The sequence below is a fragment of the Catharus ustulatus genome, chromosome 1 (genome assembly GCF_009819885.2).
Source record: "Catharus ustulatus isolate bCatUst1 chromosome 1, bCatUst1.pri.v2, whole genome shotgun sequence".
Lineage (NCBI taxonomy): Eukaryota > Metazoa > Chordata > Aves > Passeriformes > Turdidae > Catharus > Catharus ustulatus.
In genome coordinates, this window is record NC_046221.1 from 125,066,901 (window position 1) to 125,087,086 (window position 20,186).

The following is a 20,186-nucleotide window of genomic DNA, read 5'->3' on the forward strand; positions in this document are numbered from 1 at the left end:
TGCTAAAGAAGGGAAAGGATTTCAAATCTTATTAGAAGATCTTGAGGTACAGACAGTGCAAACAAGAAGAAAACTGAATTTCACACAGAAGGTACCCTGCATCATAATGCCAAATGAAAATTCTGTTAAAAATATCTCCACTCCTGTCAATTTGGGACGTGAACTTAAGAAATCAAGTCTTACTTAGGAGTCCATAAAAGAGAAGGAAGAGCAGTAAACAATGGGTACCAGAACTGTGTGGCTGTGCATAAGAATCAAGACCTCAGGGCAGAGAAATGAGTTCATTCTAAAAAGTGAAATTACAGTAATTTCACGATTACAAGCTGCACCATTTTGACTAAAATTTTGGTCTGAACCCAAAGTGCAGTTTATAATCAGGTGCAGCCAATATATGAACAAAGAACAAAAAGTTGCTGTTTTAGTTTGGAGGACAGGTGTCTGCTGAGAAAGGCAGGAGCTTCTCTTTGAAATGGAGAATGTAAACCCCCTCCCTCCAAATTATTATAATTTTGAAATCAAGGGGCTTTCAGGCAAAGATGTGGGAATTAGGAATAACAGTTCTTTACTAGGGAAATTAAAATAGAAATACAGTACTACAAAGAAACAAACTCCAAACCCTGACAAAGTCAGGGTACAACCTGACACCCTGTCAGGCAGGGTGTTGGTAGCAGTCCCATTAAATGGTGGCTGCATCCTCCTGCAGTGACAGATGTGGTTCAGTTGAAGCAGTGCTCCTGTGGAAGGTGCAGTTTCCTTCCGGAGGTCCAGTGGTGATGTGGAGAAATCCGGTTTTCCTCTGGAGTCCAGTGGAGAAAGGGGCTCCCTTAGTGTCTCTAAACCTCTGTTTTTATCTTGGTAAGAAATGTTGGGCTCTTCCCCCTGGCTGGAGCAACTCCCAATGGGATGAAGTAATTTTATCAGTCACACAGTGGGACTCAATGGGCCATTAGGAGAAAATGACTCGCTGGAGGAAGGATGGGTTGTGAAAAGATAAAGAACAATTCCCTGCCTGGTTTCAATGGATGGCCCATTAGCAGAATATCTGCCGTTGAGATAAGGATCACTGCCCCCACCCTCAACAGATGGTGATTGAATAGATACCTTTTATCACACTCTGTATTGTAACGTGCGGCTTATAATCAGGTGCAGCTTATGTATGGACAAAGAATGAAAAGTTGCTGGCATCTGGAAAGTGCAGCTTATACTCAGTGCGGCTTATAATCGTGAAATTATTGTACTCCTGAATGGTAATTTCTATCATTTGATGTGTAATGGATCCAGAAACAGAAAAATGTTTTCTCACCTGTATTTCCTTGGGATGGGTTGGATTCATGGTACCACTCAGGAGAACTTAATGGGGGAAGGTGAAGAAGATAATCCTGTACTTTGCTCTTATGAGACTCCAGCTGGAGTACTGCATCCACCTCTGGAGTCCTTAGCACAAGAAAGTCATGGACCTGTGCAGTCAGTCCAGAGGAGGGGCACAGAGATGCTCAGAGAGCTGGAGAGGGGCTTTTGACAAGGGCATGAAGTTACAGAACAAGGCTTTAAACTGAAAGAGAGTAGGTTTAGATTAAATATAGGAAGAAATTCTTCACTATGAGAAGGGTGAGGCACTGGCACAGGTTGCCCAGAGAGACTGTGGAGGTCCGTCCCTGGCAGTGTTCAAGGCCAGAAGGGATAGGGCTTCACACAACCTGGGCTAGTGTCCCTACCCAAGGTAGAGGCATTGGAGCTACATGATCTCTCAGGTCTTTTCCAACCCAAACCATTCTATAATTCTGTGATTCTGTGATGAAGTTAACCTGGGCCCAGGCAACCAAGCAAGGAGCTCTCACCTAGGGAAGCTGTTTTTTCGTCACCAGCATGAATCCTTAGGGTTGGTTCTGTATAGTCAGGTGTTTTGTTCACCTGGATAGTGTAATCCTGGTCATGCTCCCTGACAGTCTTCTGATCCTACTGCAACAAGGAGCTGGGTTTCCCAGGGACAGAGAGATGGCATCACTGGCGCAGGTGGGCACAACCAACAGAATCCAGTCCCTGGGATGGCTGAGGATGATTCCTCCAGCAGAGGAGGACAGCCACTAGCAGAGAGAACGCTTTGGAGCCTGACAGTGGCTTTGGCTAGTCTCAGCTGTTTGAATCTCTCTCAGGGCTGTCACAGCTGGGCATTGGTTGGAGCTCCAAAGCACTGGAGAGCACGAAGTTGGCTTAAAATTGTCCTTTCTCCTGCCCTTTGCGCTCCGTGCCAAGTAAAGGTCAGCTACCCTTGTGTGTGTCATTGATACTCAAATATTATTTTAGCCAGGAAAATCTCAGAGGAAATGAATCAACAAAGCTGTGGTGGTGGACTTTGCTTTTGACCAAATAAGCTGGACATGTGTGGCTTCATGTCTTCCTTGGTTTTGCTTTTCTTTTTTCAGCTCACAGATGTATTTAACTTTAAAAAAAAAATAGAGGGAAAAAAAAAAGCAGATCCTCTTTCCTGTGTAGTTCATGGGGAATTGGAACAAAATACAATTAGGTAAAAATGTAAGAATATATTTTATAGATTTTTTTTTAATTCCATGAAAGTAAAACACATGATAAATAAAATGGGAGGAAAAAAACCCCAACATAGATTTGCTTATATATTTGTCCAAAAGATTTATTTAATCTGTTAAGGTGCTTATTTAACCTTCATGTATGTCCAAAGAATGAAAGTTATTGTCAGGGTTACATAGCAGCAGCAATTCATAGCAGCATTATCTAAACTATTCCACCCTTTGTGGGCCTCAGCTGCTTATCTCCCTCTGCCTAACATTCCTTGGGCTTCCATGAGAGTGTGAGCAGATCTTTCATGGCTTTTCTCCCTTGCTGTCCCATTGAAAGCAAAAAGTCAAGGGAAGTCAAGTCTTCCCCACTTCTTCCTTTTGTACCAGTCTCTTCCATCCTGACCACTGGGGTCTGGCAGAGATACATAGGAAGAAGGGTGAGATGTGATCTTTGCCTCCTTGTTCTTCCCAAGACAATCCTTCAAACTGGCAGCATGTGTGATTTCCAGACAGGAACCTCTTCCCATCGAGTTCTCCTGTGGGTATAATTCACTATAACTTCATGTGCTAGAATGAGGCCAGCTCCCCTCTGCATTTCACATGAACTTAGTAAAGGGAGAGTAAAGGGAGAGTAAATGGAGCAAGCTTTGACTTCTGCTTAAGCTAAAATAGCTTATTTTAAAAGATTTGGTTGTTTGGGGCTTTTATTGTAATTGGATTTTCTATTTGAATTAAGGAATTGTGTTTTTTTAAATAAAAACTGGGGCAGGAGCTGGACTGAGGTTGGGAGAGTCCACCTGAGCCCTCATATGCAGCCCCTCCTATTACTAAGTATCACATCATATGGTCTTTTATCCCATTGCTCATCAAATTCCAGCTGATGGCAGCATAGCCTGTTGCCCAATTTAGAATGTGTTAGCAACACAAGGGAAAAATTTTTCAAGCAGGAGGTAGCTTGTAAAAAGCTTTAAAAGACAGAAAAGGACTGAAAACAGTGGAAATTGAGTTGGCTAAAAATTAAACCAGTCTTTGAAAATCTGTAGGCCACTGATCACCTAAATTATCTTAGGAACATCAGGATCCCTGCTGTCACCAGGAAAGAGTAGCAACGGGAGGCTGTGACTTTTTGTGAAATCTGGCAGGTTCTAATGATCTCAGCTGGCTATTCCAGATCAAAAGGTGCTTTGGGTTTTGTTACCAGCTGAATCCTGAGCAGGGAGGGTCAAACACTCTTTCTGCCTTGCGCTTACTAGGGAGAGCCTGAGGAACAGGCTGTCCCTGCAGCACGGATGGAGCAGAGTGTGCAGCAGGGACCAGTCTGTGCTGAGAGCAGTCTGCATGGGCTCTGTGATGGTGCTGACATCCTGCAGGGCCCCACAGCCAGCACCACCAGAAATCTCTGTCCCTGACAGCTCTGAGGGCTTGGACCAAACTCCCAAGGCAGGATGTGTCTCTCCAGGCCAGGCTGCAGGGCATCTGGGGATCTCAGACAGGCTGGGCCAGGAAAATGTACTCCCTAAGCACAGGTCACCAAGAGAGGAGGAGCCCACAAGCTGTGCAGTGAAAGAGACGAGGAGTGAGATCATCTGAATGTTCTCCAACTCCCCACAAGATAAAGCCCCAAGCTCACCTGCGCCAATAGTTTTCTTGGGCTGGACATTCATGGTAGTGGTGTAACAGAGCTGCAGGAATCCTTACATCCACATGAACTTCTATAGCTTTCTCATTTTTCAAGCACCATTTCTACCCTGGGTATTGGTGGACTTTTCATTGCTTTTGAGAAAGTCCATCATTGTGGCTGATTTTCAAGGACCACCTTCCTCCAAGGTCAAAAATGGTCTATCCCTATATACAGGAGCTCAAGCAATGGTGACAAAATATCTGTGTTGATTAAGAAGGAGCTCCTGATAAAAATAAAACATTAAAAAAGAAGCAAAAAGAAGACAGGTGATTCAGCAAGATTTTGAGACCCTCCCCAAGCCCATGCAGATGAAGTTAGAAAAGCCAAAGTCCACCTGGAATTGATTATGATGAGGGACAGGGAGGCTAATGAGAGCTTCTACAGCTGCATTAACAGCAGAAGGAAGATTAGGAAGAGTGTGAGTTCACTACTAAGCAGAGCCTCATGTAACACAGGACATAGAAAAGGCCAATGTACTCAGTGCCACCTTCACCTCAGACTTTACTATTAAGCTGAGTTTTATGGAATCGTCGTATCCTGAGACCAGTGGGAAAGTCTACAGCAAGTAAGACACCTTTGGTGAAGGGGGATCTGGTTAGAGAATATTATAGACAAAGTTGGACATCCTGATGGGAGGCGTCTGTAAGTGGTGAGGGAGCTGACATATTATTGCAAGGTCACGCTCAATAATCTTTGAAAGGCTGTGGTAATTGGAACAGTTTCCTGTGGACTGGACCAGAAGAAAGAAAATATTCCTCCAGCCCTCAAGGAATGCAATGAGGAGAATCAAGGGAACTACAAGCTAGTCATGCACATCTTTCCCTAGAAAGCATTTAATGCAAGCCCTCTTGGAAACCATTTCCAAATACATAAATGACATGCAGGTGATTAGAAATAGCCAGCATGAATTTATGAAGAGGAAATCAGCATGACCAATCTGGTAGCCTTTTATAGTGAGATGGCTAACTCACTGCATGAGAGGAGAGCAGTAGATACTGTTTGTCTAGGCTTTAGACACTGTCTCCTGTGACATTTTTATTGAAAAACTCTGGAAATAAGGCCTTGAGTGGACAGTGGAAAGTGGACCAAAAACTGCTAGACTCAAAGGGTCATGATGAGCAGCATGAAGTCAAGTGGAGGCCAGTCATTAGCACTGTATGCCCAAGATTGATACTGTGGCAAATGCAGTTTCATATCTTCACTAATGACCTGATGTGTCTCACAGAATCATGCAGATCCTCTCCATCCGCTGACCACGTGCAGACCCCAGGGGATGTGATGCCACATGAAGGGTTACAGCTGTCTTAGGATCCTCAGTAAAAACACTATTAAATTTGGATTCAGAATTTCAGTAGAGACCTTTCTGGATTTGAAAAAATCCTACAGAAAATGCTTTCTAACAGCAGTTTTCCTAAGGTCTTACTATGTTCTTAATTAAAGTGTGCTTCTTTATCTGTCCAGCAACTTTGCACTGCCTCACCAAATCACAGTCACAGAATGGGTGAGATTGGAAGGAACCTCTGGAGTTCTGGTCCACCTGCTGCTCAAGCAGGACCACTTGGAGCCAGTTGTCCAGGACCATGTGCAGATGGCTTATGAGTATCTTCAAGGATGGAAATTCCACAACTATCCTGGGCAACCTGTGCCAGTGCTCAGTCACTCTTTCAGTAAAAAAGTGTTCTCTGATCTCACAGTAAAAAAGTGTTCTCTGATCTTCAGAGGGTACCTCCCATGTTTCAGTTTGTGCCCATTGCCTCTGATTCTGGCACTGAAAAGTGCCTGACTCCATCCTCATTACACCCTCCATTAGGTATTTAGATAACTGCAGGTATTGATAAGGTCAAGATCATTGTTAAGATTCCCCTTAATATTCTTTGATCCAGGCTGAAAGTTCCAGCTCTCTCAACCTTTCCTCACAGGAGAGCTGCTGTAGACCCTTAATCATCTTCAGGGCCTTTTTCTGGACTCCTTTCAGTATGTCAGTGACTTCATGTACTGGAAAAAGACTCAGTCAGTTCTTCAAGTGTGGTCCAAACACAATTTCAGTAGGAAAGAATAAGCCTCTGGTAGCCAAACACAGGCTTAGCATCTCAAAGAGTCCAAGAATGAGACCATGAAGTTATCAGGACATTTCAGCAACCTGACATTTCTCTGGTCATCAGCACAGCTATGGTGAATATTTTATATTGCTAAAGCTATGCAATCATTTTCCTATCAGCTATTCTTTAATCTCCTATTTCAGAAACAATCTCCATTTAAAACTTACAGGTTGTGTTTTGGCCTTTGCTACCCCACCATAGATCTAGAGGATCCCGTCTGAAGTCGGGTGTGCTAAAAATCTCTCCTTTTGCACTGCCTGGAGAGGAGACTGTAAATCTGTTTATTTCTAGTCTTCTGACACTGTCTTTAGGGCCCCAGTAGTTCAGGGAGTTCTGCCAGGTTGCTTCCAGCTCTTGGCGGCTCCTTTGAAGGTTGGCTGCTTCTGGCTGAACTTGCTTGACACCGTCACCTTTTTGCTCTATGTAATTTGTCTTTCATGCAAGTTGCACCGTTCCAGTGTCCAATAAAATTCCAGTGGTTTCTGGCTCTGATCTTGTAAATATTTGCAGGAAGAGCTGCTATCTCAGGCTTAATTAATTACTTTGAAATTCATTGTATTACACTTACACATGGCCCTCCCTCCCATTGGTGCACTATGACATGAATATATTAGGGGCTGTTTGCAGTAATCTGCAAACAATGTAAAGCATTTTTTAGGGAGGAGACACACCTCTTTTGACTAGCATTGAAACAATGATGGATTTGACAAAGTGTCTTATGTTAACAAATGCTGGAAATCTGACCCAAATAACACAGGCTTTCTTCAGAAGTGTTTGTCTTGTTTCATTCTGGTGTATCATGTTATATGGCACATTTCAGATTTTCCTTATGAACCCTTTAAATCCCAGGGCATCTTGAATAAAAAAAAAAAAAAAAAAAACAAACCAAAAACAGGAATGTGTGAGACATTTTGTTTCTTGCTGGATTTTTTTTTTAACTGCATCTGACTGATCATATTCCATTCCTTTCAGAAGAGAAAATCTATACTTTGTAATTAAAAAATAAATGTTGTATCCGCTCTACCAAATGGTATGGAAAACACTAATGTAATATAATATAAAATAATTGTTTTTTCCATACATTTTAAGCTTTAATAGAATGGCTGGTTGCCTTCTTGCTACAGAGCTATGTAGAAAGGCTTTAAAAAAGGTTCCCATGTAATTCCATTCAGATCCATAGTTTCTAATGATGAAAAAAAATATTTTTATGATGCAATTGTTCCACTTGCTACAGGTAGGTCATAGTTCTCTCCAACCAGTAGCAGAAGGGGATAATGGTTTATGTTGAGAATATTTAACATTCCCACAGTAACAGTGGTGGCTTTTGAAGGTTGAACCCCAGACACACTCTTTCCATCAGTGTCCTGGCCCCTGTCTTTTGTACCACATCCTTACACACTCATGTGTTTGCCACAGATGTGCTCAGGGTGCTAAGTCTGAAGTGTGGGCTCAGGAAAGTGCCATCCTGCCCACACACACCAGACCAGAGCTGTCACTTGCACTGGGAATGTTGGTCAAGTGGCTCATTTGAAGGGAGCTACAACAAAATCATCCTAAGCTAGCAAGTTGTGCAGATATGTATGTATACAGCTAAATCGTTTTGGTGAAGAGATCAGACTGAGCTATAATGTAGTGATGGTTCCTGCTTAGCAAAGGAGAAGAACACTTGTGTAGCCCATGCCTTTCCTGCTGGGCACAGATGAATAAATTACTGCTAAAACATTTGACACTGTGAAGTTGGACATGTGCCACCTGACTGAAATTAATTTGTGTGACATCTTGTTTTGGTTGCTGGCCTAAGGTAAAGGCTGTAAGGACCCAGGGCTGTTTGGTATTGACAGTCCTGACCAGGGCCTCACAAAGCTCAGCAGCAGAGATTTAGAGTTATGGGCTTGAAGGTTCATCAGTATCTACAGTTCTTGCTTAAAATCAGCCTCCCCTATAACAGCTTTGCTGCATTAAGCCAATGCACTACAATTTGCATGATGAACCAGAAAGAAATTACATATGTTTCATATTTCAGACAGATGTTAGATAACATGCTAATTAAAATACATGAGTAGCCTGAGTCCAGGCTTAGTGAGGTTATTTAAATTTTTAAATATGAGCAAGCATTCTGTCACTCCCAGTCACATTCCTCATTCATATGGGAATCCCCATATGAAGCCATGTTGCTGTATTGTCATCACATCATATTGTGTCAGGAGATTAAGCTGTACCACTGTCTCTTCAGTCATCCCATGTGGTAGGTTTAAGTCTATGTTGCATATTTAGTCAGCCTTGGATGCTGCTACACAAAGGTACCATATTTCATACTAACACTCTAAGTGTTGTTATCAGAAACTCGTGAGCACCATCTTTGTTTTAAACAAATTATTTCTTTTGCAGACCTGAAAGGAAGTGTGACCAGCCAATGTGCGAAGAGCACGAAGATGAGAGAATTAATATTTATTGTTTGAACTGTGAAATGCCCACCTGCTCCTTGTGCAAAATCTTTGGTGCCCACAAAGACTGTCAGGTTGCTCCTCTCACAAATGTTTACCAGCAACAGAAGGTAACTATCTTTTTGTTTCTCAAAGTCCTTGAAAAAACTCACAGGACCATCAACAATAAATTATTCCTATGAGCTTCCTGCAAGTTTCCAAAAGGGTCTGGGGTTACCTTTGTCACTCTTAAATGTGGCAAAGAGTGTCAAAGGCAACCCCAATTGAAAGGTAGATTGTCTTATAAATCTGTCAAAACTGTTTAGAAACACAGGAAAATAAATTAGAGATTACACAAAAAGATACTACAATTTGTCCCAATTTTGATGTGGAGCTGAGGATCTCTCTCTCTCTTTTTGAGCTCCTAATCCCCTTTTTGCAGTGCTTTTCGATCAGACAAACAAGTGGTATTTCCAGTACCAAGAACTGGAAAGAGAACAGACCATTTCAAATCAAATAGTTATCTATCAGACACTTTTAAGCATGCCATTTTTATGAAAAGTTAAGTGAAAAACCTCCTCCTGCAATGAATGAAGGAATATTCAATAGTTGGCAGCACAGGATGTACCTAACATCTTCTGCCCTTGCTGTCACCAGTAAAAGACTTGTTTATTTTTAATACAGTGTTAATTTAAGACCTGACTCACTGGGTTATCCTCCTGAGATAAACAGCTCATTTTTCTGGAGGGCCCCAGTGGGGCAAGCAATCAGACAGGCCAAGTTTGCAATCCCAGCCTCCAACTTCATCACACAGATGCCTGTGTGTGCAGAAACTACAAATGAGGAGTTGCTTTAGGAAAGGAGTTGAAAACATCCTTTTCAATCAAAAAAAGGTGGGAGAAGAAGAAGAAGTTTCTTGGACTGAATCCATGACCCCAATCACTCATTTTGCATGGAGATTTGCAAGCTTTATCTTCTTTTCCAGAGTGCCCATGGAAATGGGCTGTGATGCCCAAGATGAGAGGCGTAACCTGGAGGCTACAGGATGCTCCAGGATCCTGCAGCAGGATGCATGCTCCAAAGGAGCCTTTACTGAGCTGTGAAGGCTTCAAAGGAGGCTTTACAGGGCTGTGGAGGCTTCAAAGCATCCTGTACAGAGCTGTGGAGGACATGAATACAGTTGTCTCTGTTACTCCCCTTGCACTCCCCAGCACCTCCCCAAGCTCCCTAGGACTGACTTCTTTGTCTCTCTTAGGGAAACCTCACAATCATCTCCATCCTCACACTCAGGTTATTTTCTTCCTCCACTAATTTCCCTCGTGCCAGTGGCTCAGCCTCTACCTTCTTCTCCTCCTTTTCTCCTGTCCCCTATCACCACAACCCCAACACCACTGCCTACATGCCAGGACACTGTGTCCCTCCAGGTCCATGGGCCATTTCTTCTCTATTCCAAGGCCAAGAGCTCAGTCCTCAGGGAAATACCATAGCGGTGTGGCTAGATCCAGACACTGAAAAAACAACTCCCTCAAAGAGTCTTTTCTCTCCACAAACCCATAGGAAATATTTATGGCCTGTTGAAATAGCACTTCAGACAAAAGCATCTAGAAGAACTTCCTAGAACAAAGCTCTTCCTTTTTTCCAAACAGCAGTTTCTTCTCCATTAAAAATTCCAAAATGTCGATGTTTTCATAGTGTATTGAGGGAGGAAACAAATGTCAAAACACAAGCAGGTATCTTGTGGGCACATAAAGCTCCAATTTTTCTCAGTTCTGGTGAAAAAACAAAGTAATATCCTAGGTATGGCTTACCTGTCTGCTGCTTCCCACTGTTAGATGTGTCACCCTGAAGTGTGGCAACACCTAATATCCTTCTGGTTCCTCTTCCCTTATTGCCTAGTCTGAGCTGAGTGATGGCATTGCAGTCCTGGTGGGGAGCAATGACAGAATGCAAGGGATTGTCACGCAGCTGGAGGAGACCTGCAAGACAGTTGAGGTAGGTACCACCTCTTTAATTGCAATTATTTCAGTGAGACATTGCATCTTTTTAACTTCTGGTAATGATCATTCTTTAACAGACCTCACTTTGCCCAAATGCATTCCCACATTGTTTCACTAAACCATTCCTCATGGTTTCTTGTACATTATCAAGATGTACTGCCTCAACCAAGGGGTACATCCTGCTCAGACCTCTGACATTTGCTATATGGCAAAGGATAAAGAGTAAGGATAATCCATATCAGCAAATCTTGCTCAATATTCTTAGTGGAATAGTGTTGGAAGACTGGATACTGAGAATTTTAGACTTTCTGTGCTGACAGGCACTAACCCTCAAGAAAGCACTGCTTTTCACCTGAGGCCATGAGATAGCTTCCAAAATTGAATAACAGAACTAAGATCACTAGTGTGTAGTTTGAATAGAAATGTGTAATATCACATGGTGGAAAATTTAGAATTTCAAGTTTTAGAATATAGCAATATATAGAGGGCAAAATGGAAGTTTTAGGGTCGAGGTTTCTTTCTTCTTCACCTTCTTCCTCTTGGGTGTAGGTGGTACTTTTGTAATTAAATTAAAAAAATCTACATTGCAGGTCATGGGTAATTGGTTATTGGGTTAAAAGTAAAAATAATTTAGGTGTTAGTTCCTAACTGGACAAATTAACCCTTAAAAGGCCTTGTAGAAAAAAAGATACATCACCATTTTTAGCTTGTTAGCTAGAAGTGCTGTAGAATTCACTGTAAGATAGATAAAAATTAATAAACGTCTCAATCTGAACACAAAATATCATCTCTCGAGCTTTTAATCCTGACTCTGGCAGGGAAAAAAAAAAAAAGAAAAAGATAGAATAGGATCTCATTGAAGTTAAAAGCAGATCCACCAAAATGCCATCAACTCCCAGCTCATTTAACATCTAAGATCAGATTCTAGAGCTGTAAAAGACCAGTTAGTCTGAAGTCTAACAGGTCCAGTGAACTGAGCCTTAGCCTCAGCCACAGGGTAGGCACAGCATGGTTCACAGTTGTGTCAGTATTTGTTCTGTATTTGGTTGCCTTCTGCACAAAAGTAGTGTTTTAATATGTTGACCTTCAAGGACTCTTGTTTTGCTGCTCATGGGAGAAAAGTTTAGGTTCTTTCTGGTGAAGGTCTCACTCTGAAAGAGTTGAAATTAGTTTTGTGTTATTCAATTGCAGAAGTGGATTTCACTTCCTCTGAGAGCTTTACATCAGTAAAGCAAATATAAACTTCAACTTTGACCAATCTGAGCATCACAGAACAACAGGCTGAAAGGATTTCATATGAATTGATTTTGTGATCAGAGTTTGATGAAGCATCTAGTGAAGGAGTTGCATCCCTCTCAGCCCAATTAGAATTATATTGACCCTTCAGAGCTGGAGCAGAAAGAAGAAATGGTAGGGAAAAAGAAGTTAATCCAAGATGTACAGATTCTAATTAGTAAGAAAAAACAATCGCACAATCTGTGTACACAATTCCGAGCAAGAAGGAACAGAAAAGTCTGAGTTTGTTTCAAAGATCACAAAACCATTGGCTCAAGTAAAAGAGAGAGCAAATTAATGGCAGTCAGAACTTTGTAGCTGGGAAGCCTTCACACCACAAGGATGAAATTGCCTGCTATCAGGACTTTGCAGACAGAAACAAACCTTTCAAGTAGGTTAACTGCAGAAATTTTAATTATACAAAAGCAAAAGCTTACATTCATTTAAGTTGAACTAGCTGAACCAGAAATAAACCTTCAAACACCTAGTCCGATGTGTATGAAGAAAACACTGTTCTAAAAATACCTTTAAAATGCAACAGTTTCTGAAACTAGCTTCCTCAGAGTCATCCACTCTGTTTAAAATCTACCCTTTAAAGTCAGAGCCCAAAGAAATGCAGCCATTTTACCTTCAGATGTTTCATCAGGCTTTTCACCTTTAAAGTCAAAGATTGCAGAAAACAGATCTTAGAGTTTACCTTGGCATTTCCATGTTACTTTTCAAGCAAATCACATTTCCTACAATGCAAGAGCTTTGTTTGAATTGACATCAGTGTGTCCTTGAAGACAAGAAACTACAGCTGAAACTCAGAAATGTTTACGTGTGGAAATAACACAATCCAGGATTGGCTCTTCTTTCTTAACACTTAGCTTAACACTTTGCAGAGAACTATAAATACCTGCTTTAGCAGAAAATACATTATTATTTTACTTTTAGCTGGGATAAGTGCAGTAATATCACGATTATAAGCCGCACCATTTTGACTAAAGTTTTGATCCGTACCCAGAAGTGCGGATTGTACTGCGGAGCGGCTTATATATGAATGATGTTCAGAAATTTTCCTACTCAGAAGTGAGAGCCCGCAGCAACCCCAAGCTGAGCCAGCGCCCACGTGGCCCCGGCAGCGGGACACCACCACCGATCCAAGCCCGTGATATTTCTCTGTATTTTTTTGGTGTTTTCAGTCTTGTGCAGCTGCGCGGCTCCCTGCCCGCCCGCCTGCCCAGCCGCCCGCTCGACTGCCCGGCTCCCCGCCTGCCCGGCTCCCCGCCTGCCCGCTTATAATCATGAAATTACTGTAATAGCTGACAGTTCTACATTTAGCCACTGCTCCTGTCCATCCTTAAAACCTAGAAAAGCAAAAAAATTATTTTAAGCTTTTTACTGATTGAAAAGTAGATACATACTATACTGAAAATTGAGACAGGAATATAAAAGGTTAAATACTGAAAGCTACAATCAATTATTAGGTTCTGTTTAACTCTGTAAATAAAAGGAAAAATTACAGTTTTTTCAAATGCTAAGGCCAGTCAATACAGATCCTTTGGAACAAGCAGTGAGATTCATGCTCAGTAGCAAGGACTCCTTTCTTTTTGATGTAGCTATGCTTTAAAAAACAAAAAGGCTGAGAACTTTTTAGAATGCAAAGGCATGTATTTCTTAACTTTTTTCATTACACAGAATCGGATTAGAATAATTCCATCAGACAAAGACTTCATATAGAAACTTTTTATGCAGAAGGAGAATATTTCAGAAATATTTCAGCATTTGCAGTCAGAAACCTGTTTTGCACTCTCACTCTTTAGAGTCACAACTCTGTAATATCTGCTGGCAGGAAATATTATTTATTAGTGCTTAAAGAAAGGGAAGGATCTCTCAGGGCACCCTGCTATCGCTTGCTCTTCTTCCCCTAACACTTGTCCTGTGTCAAATGACAAAGATAGCACACACCTGCCTTGAAATTAAGGTTTTTTTACAAGTAATCTGAATGACATTCCATGGGAGAAAGCTAGGAGAGGAGTGGGAGAAGATTATTTGAGGTCCAAACAGGAGGACACTCAGAAACCATGACTCGCTTGGTTTGAAAACTTCCTTAACCCTGCCCTGTAATTGTACTGGGAAGTGGCAAGGACTCCCAGATGGGCAGGACAAGCTTGCACCCCCTGCAAGGAATGCCTGTTTAGCCTAGCCCTCCTCATTGGGAAGCAGAGGTGGATACTGGGTCAATGCATGAAGATGTGCATTGAATCCCCTCTCCACCCTCATGTAGACTGATTTTTAGCCAGATGTAGATCTTTGAAAGGCTTTCTCCTTTGAATGACACAGAGCAGACTATCACCACTCACAGGAATGAGCTTTGGATGGAAGTCAAGAAAAAAGTGGGCTTGTCTCTGGCCAAGTGCTGTGAATAATAAGTCTTATCACTACCAAAAGTTCTATGGGACTGTTAATAATCCTGTGCTGCCAGAATCTCAGCATTATGCCTCAAGGGACAAGATGAGGAATTGATTCAGCCTCAGTTCCCAGGAAAGATATTAAAATAATCATCTCCATCCACAACCAGGTCTAACCACAATAAGGTTATGCCCCAGGGCACAGAGATGACTTGAGTACTTCTATCTTGCAGACCTCAGACATTATATATAATCTGTCCCCCATTTCCTCCCCATAAATCCTGCTTTACAAGTGTAGTTTGTTCTTTTTAGAGAGCGCTCAATGCAGCAGTCATCAAACCCATCCTCTTAACTCAGTGGAAGATGCTGTTGTCTGGTTGGAGAGACAATAGAAGTATCTCAAGAAACGATGTGAAAATCAGTGCCTGAACACAGGGTTGGAATCTGATTCCTCCTTCCTGTTTTTGTGCTTCTGTCACTCACCATTTTCTTTGCAGTACTTCTACCTCATTCAGTGCACAGTAAATGGAATATAATGGACCCCTCTTGTCCAAAGAGTCTAAGAGGGCGTTTGTGAAAATCAAGCCCAGCCAGGGTTGTTCCAGGCACTCTGGTAGAAAAAGAAAATTCTCCAGGGCTGTTTGAGATGCTCACTCCTTTTAAAACCATTCTGTTCACGCAAATGGACCCAGCTGCTAATACGGTGGGAGCTTTTACTTTTTCTGCAGACTTTGATGTATCACTACAGATATCATAAATACCTTTTTACTTTTTTTAGCAGACTCACAAGTTATACAATAACCTGTTTGGGGGCTTTCAGTGGCTTGAAACTCAGAGTTTGAGAAGAGTTTTTAAACTTTTGTTCCAACAGCTTGGACTTTGAAAATTATAAAAGTCTCTGGGGTCATTCAGAATCCTTTGCACTGTTCAGAAAGAGGAATCTCTTTGATGAAAATGCTTCCAAGTAACTGTAAAAATAGAAACCCTTTTAAGAACATAACATGTTTAACATAAACCAAATGATTCACAGGAATGCTGCAGACGACAGAAAGAACAGTTGTGTGAAAAATTTGATTATCTCTATTCTGTACTGGAAGAAAGAAAAAATGAGATGACACAAATAATCACTAGAACCCAAGAGGAGAAACTGGAACACGTCCGCTCCCTGATAAAGAAGTATGCGGATCACCTGGAAGCTGTGTCAAAACTGGTTGAATCAGGAATCCAGTTCATGGAAGAACCAGAAATGGCTGTGTTTTTGCAGGTATAAAGTCTATAAATAGAGGTAGAAAAAGAATGATGGGTTTACTGATATATTATTTAAGCATTTCTCAATTGTAGGCCAATTCAGAGTTTAACTTCAAGTGAAAATTTATACAAACTCATTTTTAAACACCTGAATCAGCTAAAAAAAAATAACTACTCTTTTAGTGAATAGTATCCAAATCACAAACATGAGTATTTTCTATTTGCACCAAAAGATACTATCCTGTGTATGAATTACTGGTCTCTTTGGAAGAAATAGGAATTTGAACATTTTCCAGGTAATCTTTATTTTCCCACCAATACCGTTGTGGGACAATATGTTTATGTGTGCATGAACATCTGAGAATTATAGATTTCACTTGTAAATTCACAAAATTATTAATTTTTCAATAATTTATGTGCTAAGTTACATTTTGATACCTTTCCTTTTTTTTTTCCTGTATTTTCTTACTGTAAATTTAAGAGAGATTAGTAGGGAACCTTTGTCAGCCTATTCAATTAATTAAATGGTGTAGAATTTCTGTCTTGAAAGTTCACAACTCCTATATTAAAGGCTGGAAGGGCATTTTCTACCAAACAAAACAAAACAAACAAACAAACAAAAAAATAAAAACAAACCCAAAAAACCCAAAAAATCCCCACCAAAACAAACAAAAAAACCAAAATAAAACAACCAACATTTACTTTCATCACATTTTAATTAAAACATCTTTGAAGAACTAAAATGTTTACTTTGCTGTATAGTAAATACCATCCAAATTCCATCTCATTCCTAGATGTCATGGCTGTCAATTACAAAATCCTTATTAGTGATTTTAAAAGCTGCCAGTGTAAGAATTTTTCCTCAATGCATAAAATATCAGAAAAAATTGAGTACTTTAAGAAGTCAGTTATTTCTTTTTTGTTTCCACAGAATGCCAAAACATTGCTACAAAAGTAAGTAAACTTGTTTTTTAAAATCACAATTTATAAATTTCTCTTCAAATACAATGCCGATAACCAATCTCTATTTTAGAATTACTGAAGCTTCTAAAGGATTTCAAATGGAAAAAATAGAGGATGGGTATGAAAATATGAACCAATTCACAGTGAACCTCAGTAGAGAAGAAAAAATAATACGAGAAATTGATTTTGACAGAGGTATGTAATTTATTTCACCAAAATTTCTTTCTTATATAGCAGCTGGTGTGATTCACATGATGATACTTAGTAGGAAACCTCGAATCAGGTATTTCTCTCTATACCAAAATGTAACCAGAGCATTATGTATCAACTATAATCAAATCTATTTCTCTGAAGTGCTAGGATGGCCCATTTTTTAGGATAACTAGTGTGGTAATACGAAAGAAAATCCAGTGCTAGAGGCCTTCCTCTTGAAAGAACCTGAGTCATGATTGCAGACCACAGGATATGTCAGACGGCACAAAAGCAACTGTTTGACCAAATTTGACAATCTGGTTTAGGTATGTTGGTATCTCAAACCTCCAGTCATGCATTGCAAAGCACTGACCTGGTAAAGAATTATGAGGATAGCTTCAATGGCATTAAAACAAACATACACCTAGAACGGCTAGAAGGATTTTTTTCGTGACAGAATGTCCAGCTAAAACATGCAGGACTGTGCTGCACATCCCTCATGAGGATAACTGCATTAAGAGGAATTTCTGTCCTCCTTCCCATGAAAAGGGCCAGCTTAAGATTTTAACCAGCATGTGTGTTCAGTGTTTTCCCTGCCTCAAAGCTCCTGCTGGCAGCTCCATAGCAGTGCCCAGTCCAGGCTGGTGGGAGCTGCTCCTCAACAACACCCTCCCTGCCAGGCAGAAGATTGTCAGTGACTTTGCCATGCAATTTCAAATGGCTTTTTAATCACCTAATGACTGAAGCCACCTTCACATGGTGCTCAACCTGTCCTTTTACATGTGTCCTATCAGAGGAGGAGGGAGAAGAGGAGGAGGAGGAGACAGAGGATGGTGAAGGTCTGGGTGAAGTCCACACAGAGTCATCAGGAGAGGAGGAAGAGGAGGAAGAGGTGGAAGAGGAAGGGGCAGAGACAGCAGCACAGCCACCTCAGAAGGACCCCGAAGCACAGAGTACAGGGGGAGAGCCCCTGGCTGAATCCACTCCAGCACCAGAGCTTACTGCCCCAGCTGGTCAGGTAAATGTCTCTGCTGCTCCACTGTCCTGCCAGCTATGCTGAGTGCACCTGGCACAGCTGGAACATGCTCCCCTGTATCCTCTGGGCACCATAAGGCAGCAGCAGGGCTGAGGGAGTCAATGCACTGAAAGGCAAAATTATTTATTGCCCTTGTACACATATATGCAACTTTACTTGGACCTGTGCATCTATCACTTGATAAGCAAAAAATTAGCTGCTAGATAAATTAAGATATATGTGGGATATATAAGTTATAAATAAAAAAGACTCCATTTGGGAGTTAAGTGCATTGCAATGAATGTTCTGCTTACTGTGATTTAACTCAGACTGTTTAACTGTTTTAAATTAGATGATTGTTAAAATATTTATATTAAGAGAATTTGGTATTCCCTTTGGATTTAGGAAGCTTTCCACCACCAGTTTTTAGATTATACTTCTAATCTGTTTTCTGTGAATGGGGCTTGCTGCCTTCTGCTCTGATCATCCTTGGGATTTAGGTAGATGCAGGAATATCATACACCAAGCAGGAGAGGAAATTGCCTCTTAAAACCTAACAGCAAATAGGTTCAGGGTGTGAATATTTTAGGCCAACACTTTTCTTAGTAAATTTGGCTAGAATGAGACCATAATTGCTGCATATTCTAAAAAATGTACATTTACAAAATACTTCATGTGCTACTTTAGTTTGCCTTGCATACCATTAACTTAGCAAATTCTGCTCTTACACAATTTACTCAGTGAAGTTGCTAAAGGGGTAAAGGCTGCTGTGAATGTATTTAAGAAGGCCTATGTGAAAACAAGAAAGCACACAAAGGATCTTTGATTGTAGCAAGCTCCCCACATAAAACAAGTGAAAATAAATACTATAGATTCATTCTTTCTTTGATCTAAAAATGTGTGTGAGTTTTCACCAGTCATGTGAAGATGCTCTTAAAAAATCAGGCTTTACTGATTTAATTAAAATTGGAAGATTTGCCCTGACTTAACTAAACTTGTGTTCCCCAACTGATGCAGGGTTTTATGCAAACAAGAACTCGACATAAGCAATTCTGCCCACCAACATGAATTCTTGAATCTGTAAGGCTAAAGTGAGAAAGGTACAGCATGGTGCTCTAGAAATTGTAAAATGCCATTAGGAGATAGTCAGGCATGGAGTCAGACATGGTATGTGGGTGTTGTGGTGTGGGGGATACCTGTATTTGGGAATTTGCCCTGTGGTGTAAAAAGGCAAAGCAGAAATGCAGTGGTGATAGCAGACTGTGTGTGCAGAAATCCCAAGAGCTTGATGCAGGTAGAGAGGTGCAGTTCTTCTGGCTGCTCCTCTTCCTGGCACAGCAGCAGTGCTTGGCTTACAGCATTGGTGGCAAGGCTCGTGGGCAAATGTTTCTCTCCAGTATTCCTTTTTTTCTGACTACTCGTATCAACGACTCATTGACAAAAGTTTTATTCTTAACCTAAAACCCCACAAGCCATTTGAAGGTACTTACAGTAATTTCACGAATACAAGCCACACCATTTTGACCAAGATTTTGCTCCCACACCAGAAATGCGGCTAATACTCAGGAGCGGCTAATATGTGAATAATTTTCTGACATTTTCAACCCCGGGAGTGCAAACCGAGTCAGTGCAAACTGCAAAGTCAAGCACCTGCCAGTAAAACCCGGCATTTACGCGGTTGTTACAAATTGGTTACTCTGTTGTGCAGCGGGTGGAGCTGCTCCGTGCAGGCAGCACAGGGGGTGGGGAAGGCGGGGCAGCTCCCTCCTGCTGGCACCGCGGCCCGGGGGGAAGCGGGGGGCTCCGTGCTGTTGGCCCCGCGGCCTGGGGGGAGGCAGGGGGCTCCGTGCTGCTGGCCCCGCGGCTCGGGGGGCTCCTGTCCCCGCGTGCCACCACCGCAGGAGCGGGGTGGCTCCATCGCCACCTCCCACCGCCACCACGGGTGCCAGCGGGCTCTGTGCCCCCCCTGCCACCGAGCAGCAGCGCCAAGCTGGGCCACTCAGCCCTGTCGGCAGCCCTGAGCCTGCACGGCCAAGCCGAGACAGTAAACCCCACCCTGCCATGGTTCTGTTACTATTTGGCAACTTTGTTGCACGCAGGTCCTCGCTGCGAAGGACAGAGTGGCTCGGGTGCGGCTTTTTTATGGACAAAGAACGAAATGTTTGCCAACACCCAGAGATGCGGCTTATACTCAGTGCGGCTTGTATTCGTGAAATTACTGTACATCTGTCATTTATGGCCGGTATGGGTTCGTGAGGCTCTTATGCAGAATTTCTTAGGTTTTTACAATTGAATTGAGGGTTTATCTGAATTAAAGAACCCCCTGCTCACTCCTTTCTCCGTTAGCACCCCCTTCCCAGCTAGTT

At 41.7% G+C, this 20,186-nt stretch overlaps 1 protein-coding gene across 3 annotated transcripts in view; it reads left to right on the forward strand.

Annotated features, from left to right (window-relative positions):
• TRIM55 (tripartite motif containing 55) overlaps window positions 1-20,186 on the forward strand; it is a 37,970-nt gene that overhangs the window by 1,190 nt on the left and 16,594 nt on the right. For 2 of the 3 annotated variants that reach the window (XM_033067940.1, XM_033067925.1), the window contains exons 3-8: window positions 8,703-8,868; window positions 10,634-10,729; window positions 15,433-15,666; window positions 16,582-16,604; window positions 16,684-16,808; window positions 17,600-17,823. In XM_033067940.1, coding sequence (XP_032923831.1) covers window positions 8,703-8,868; window positions 10,634-10,729; window positions 15,433-15,666; window positions 16,582-16,604; window positions 16,684-16,808; window positions 17,600-17,823 — 868 coding nt within the window. Of the gene's footprint in view, window positions 1-8,702; window positions 8,869-10,633; window positions 10,730-15,432; window positions 15,667-16,581; window positions 16,605-16,669; window positions 16,809-17,599; window positions 17,824-20,186 lie in introns of all 3 variants that reach the window. The other variant, XM_033067933.1, reaches the window with a different exon arrangement.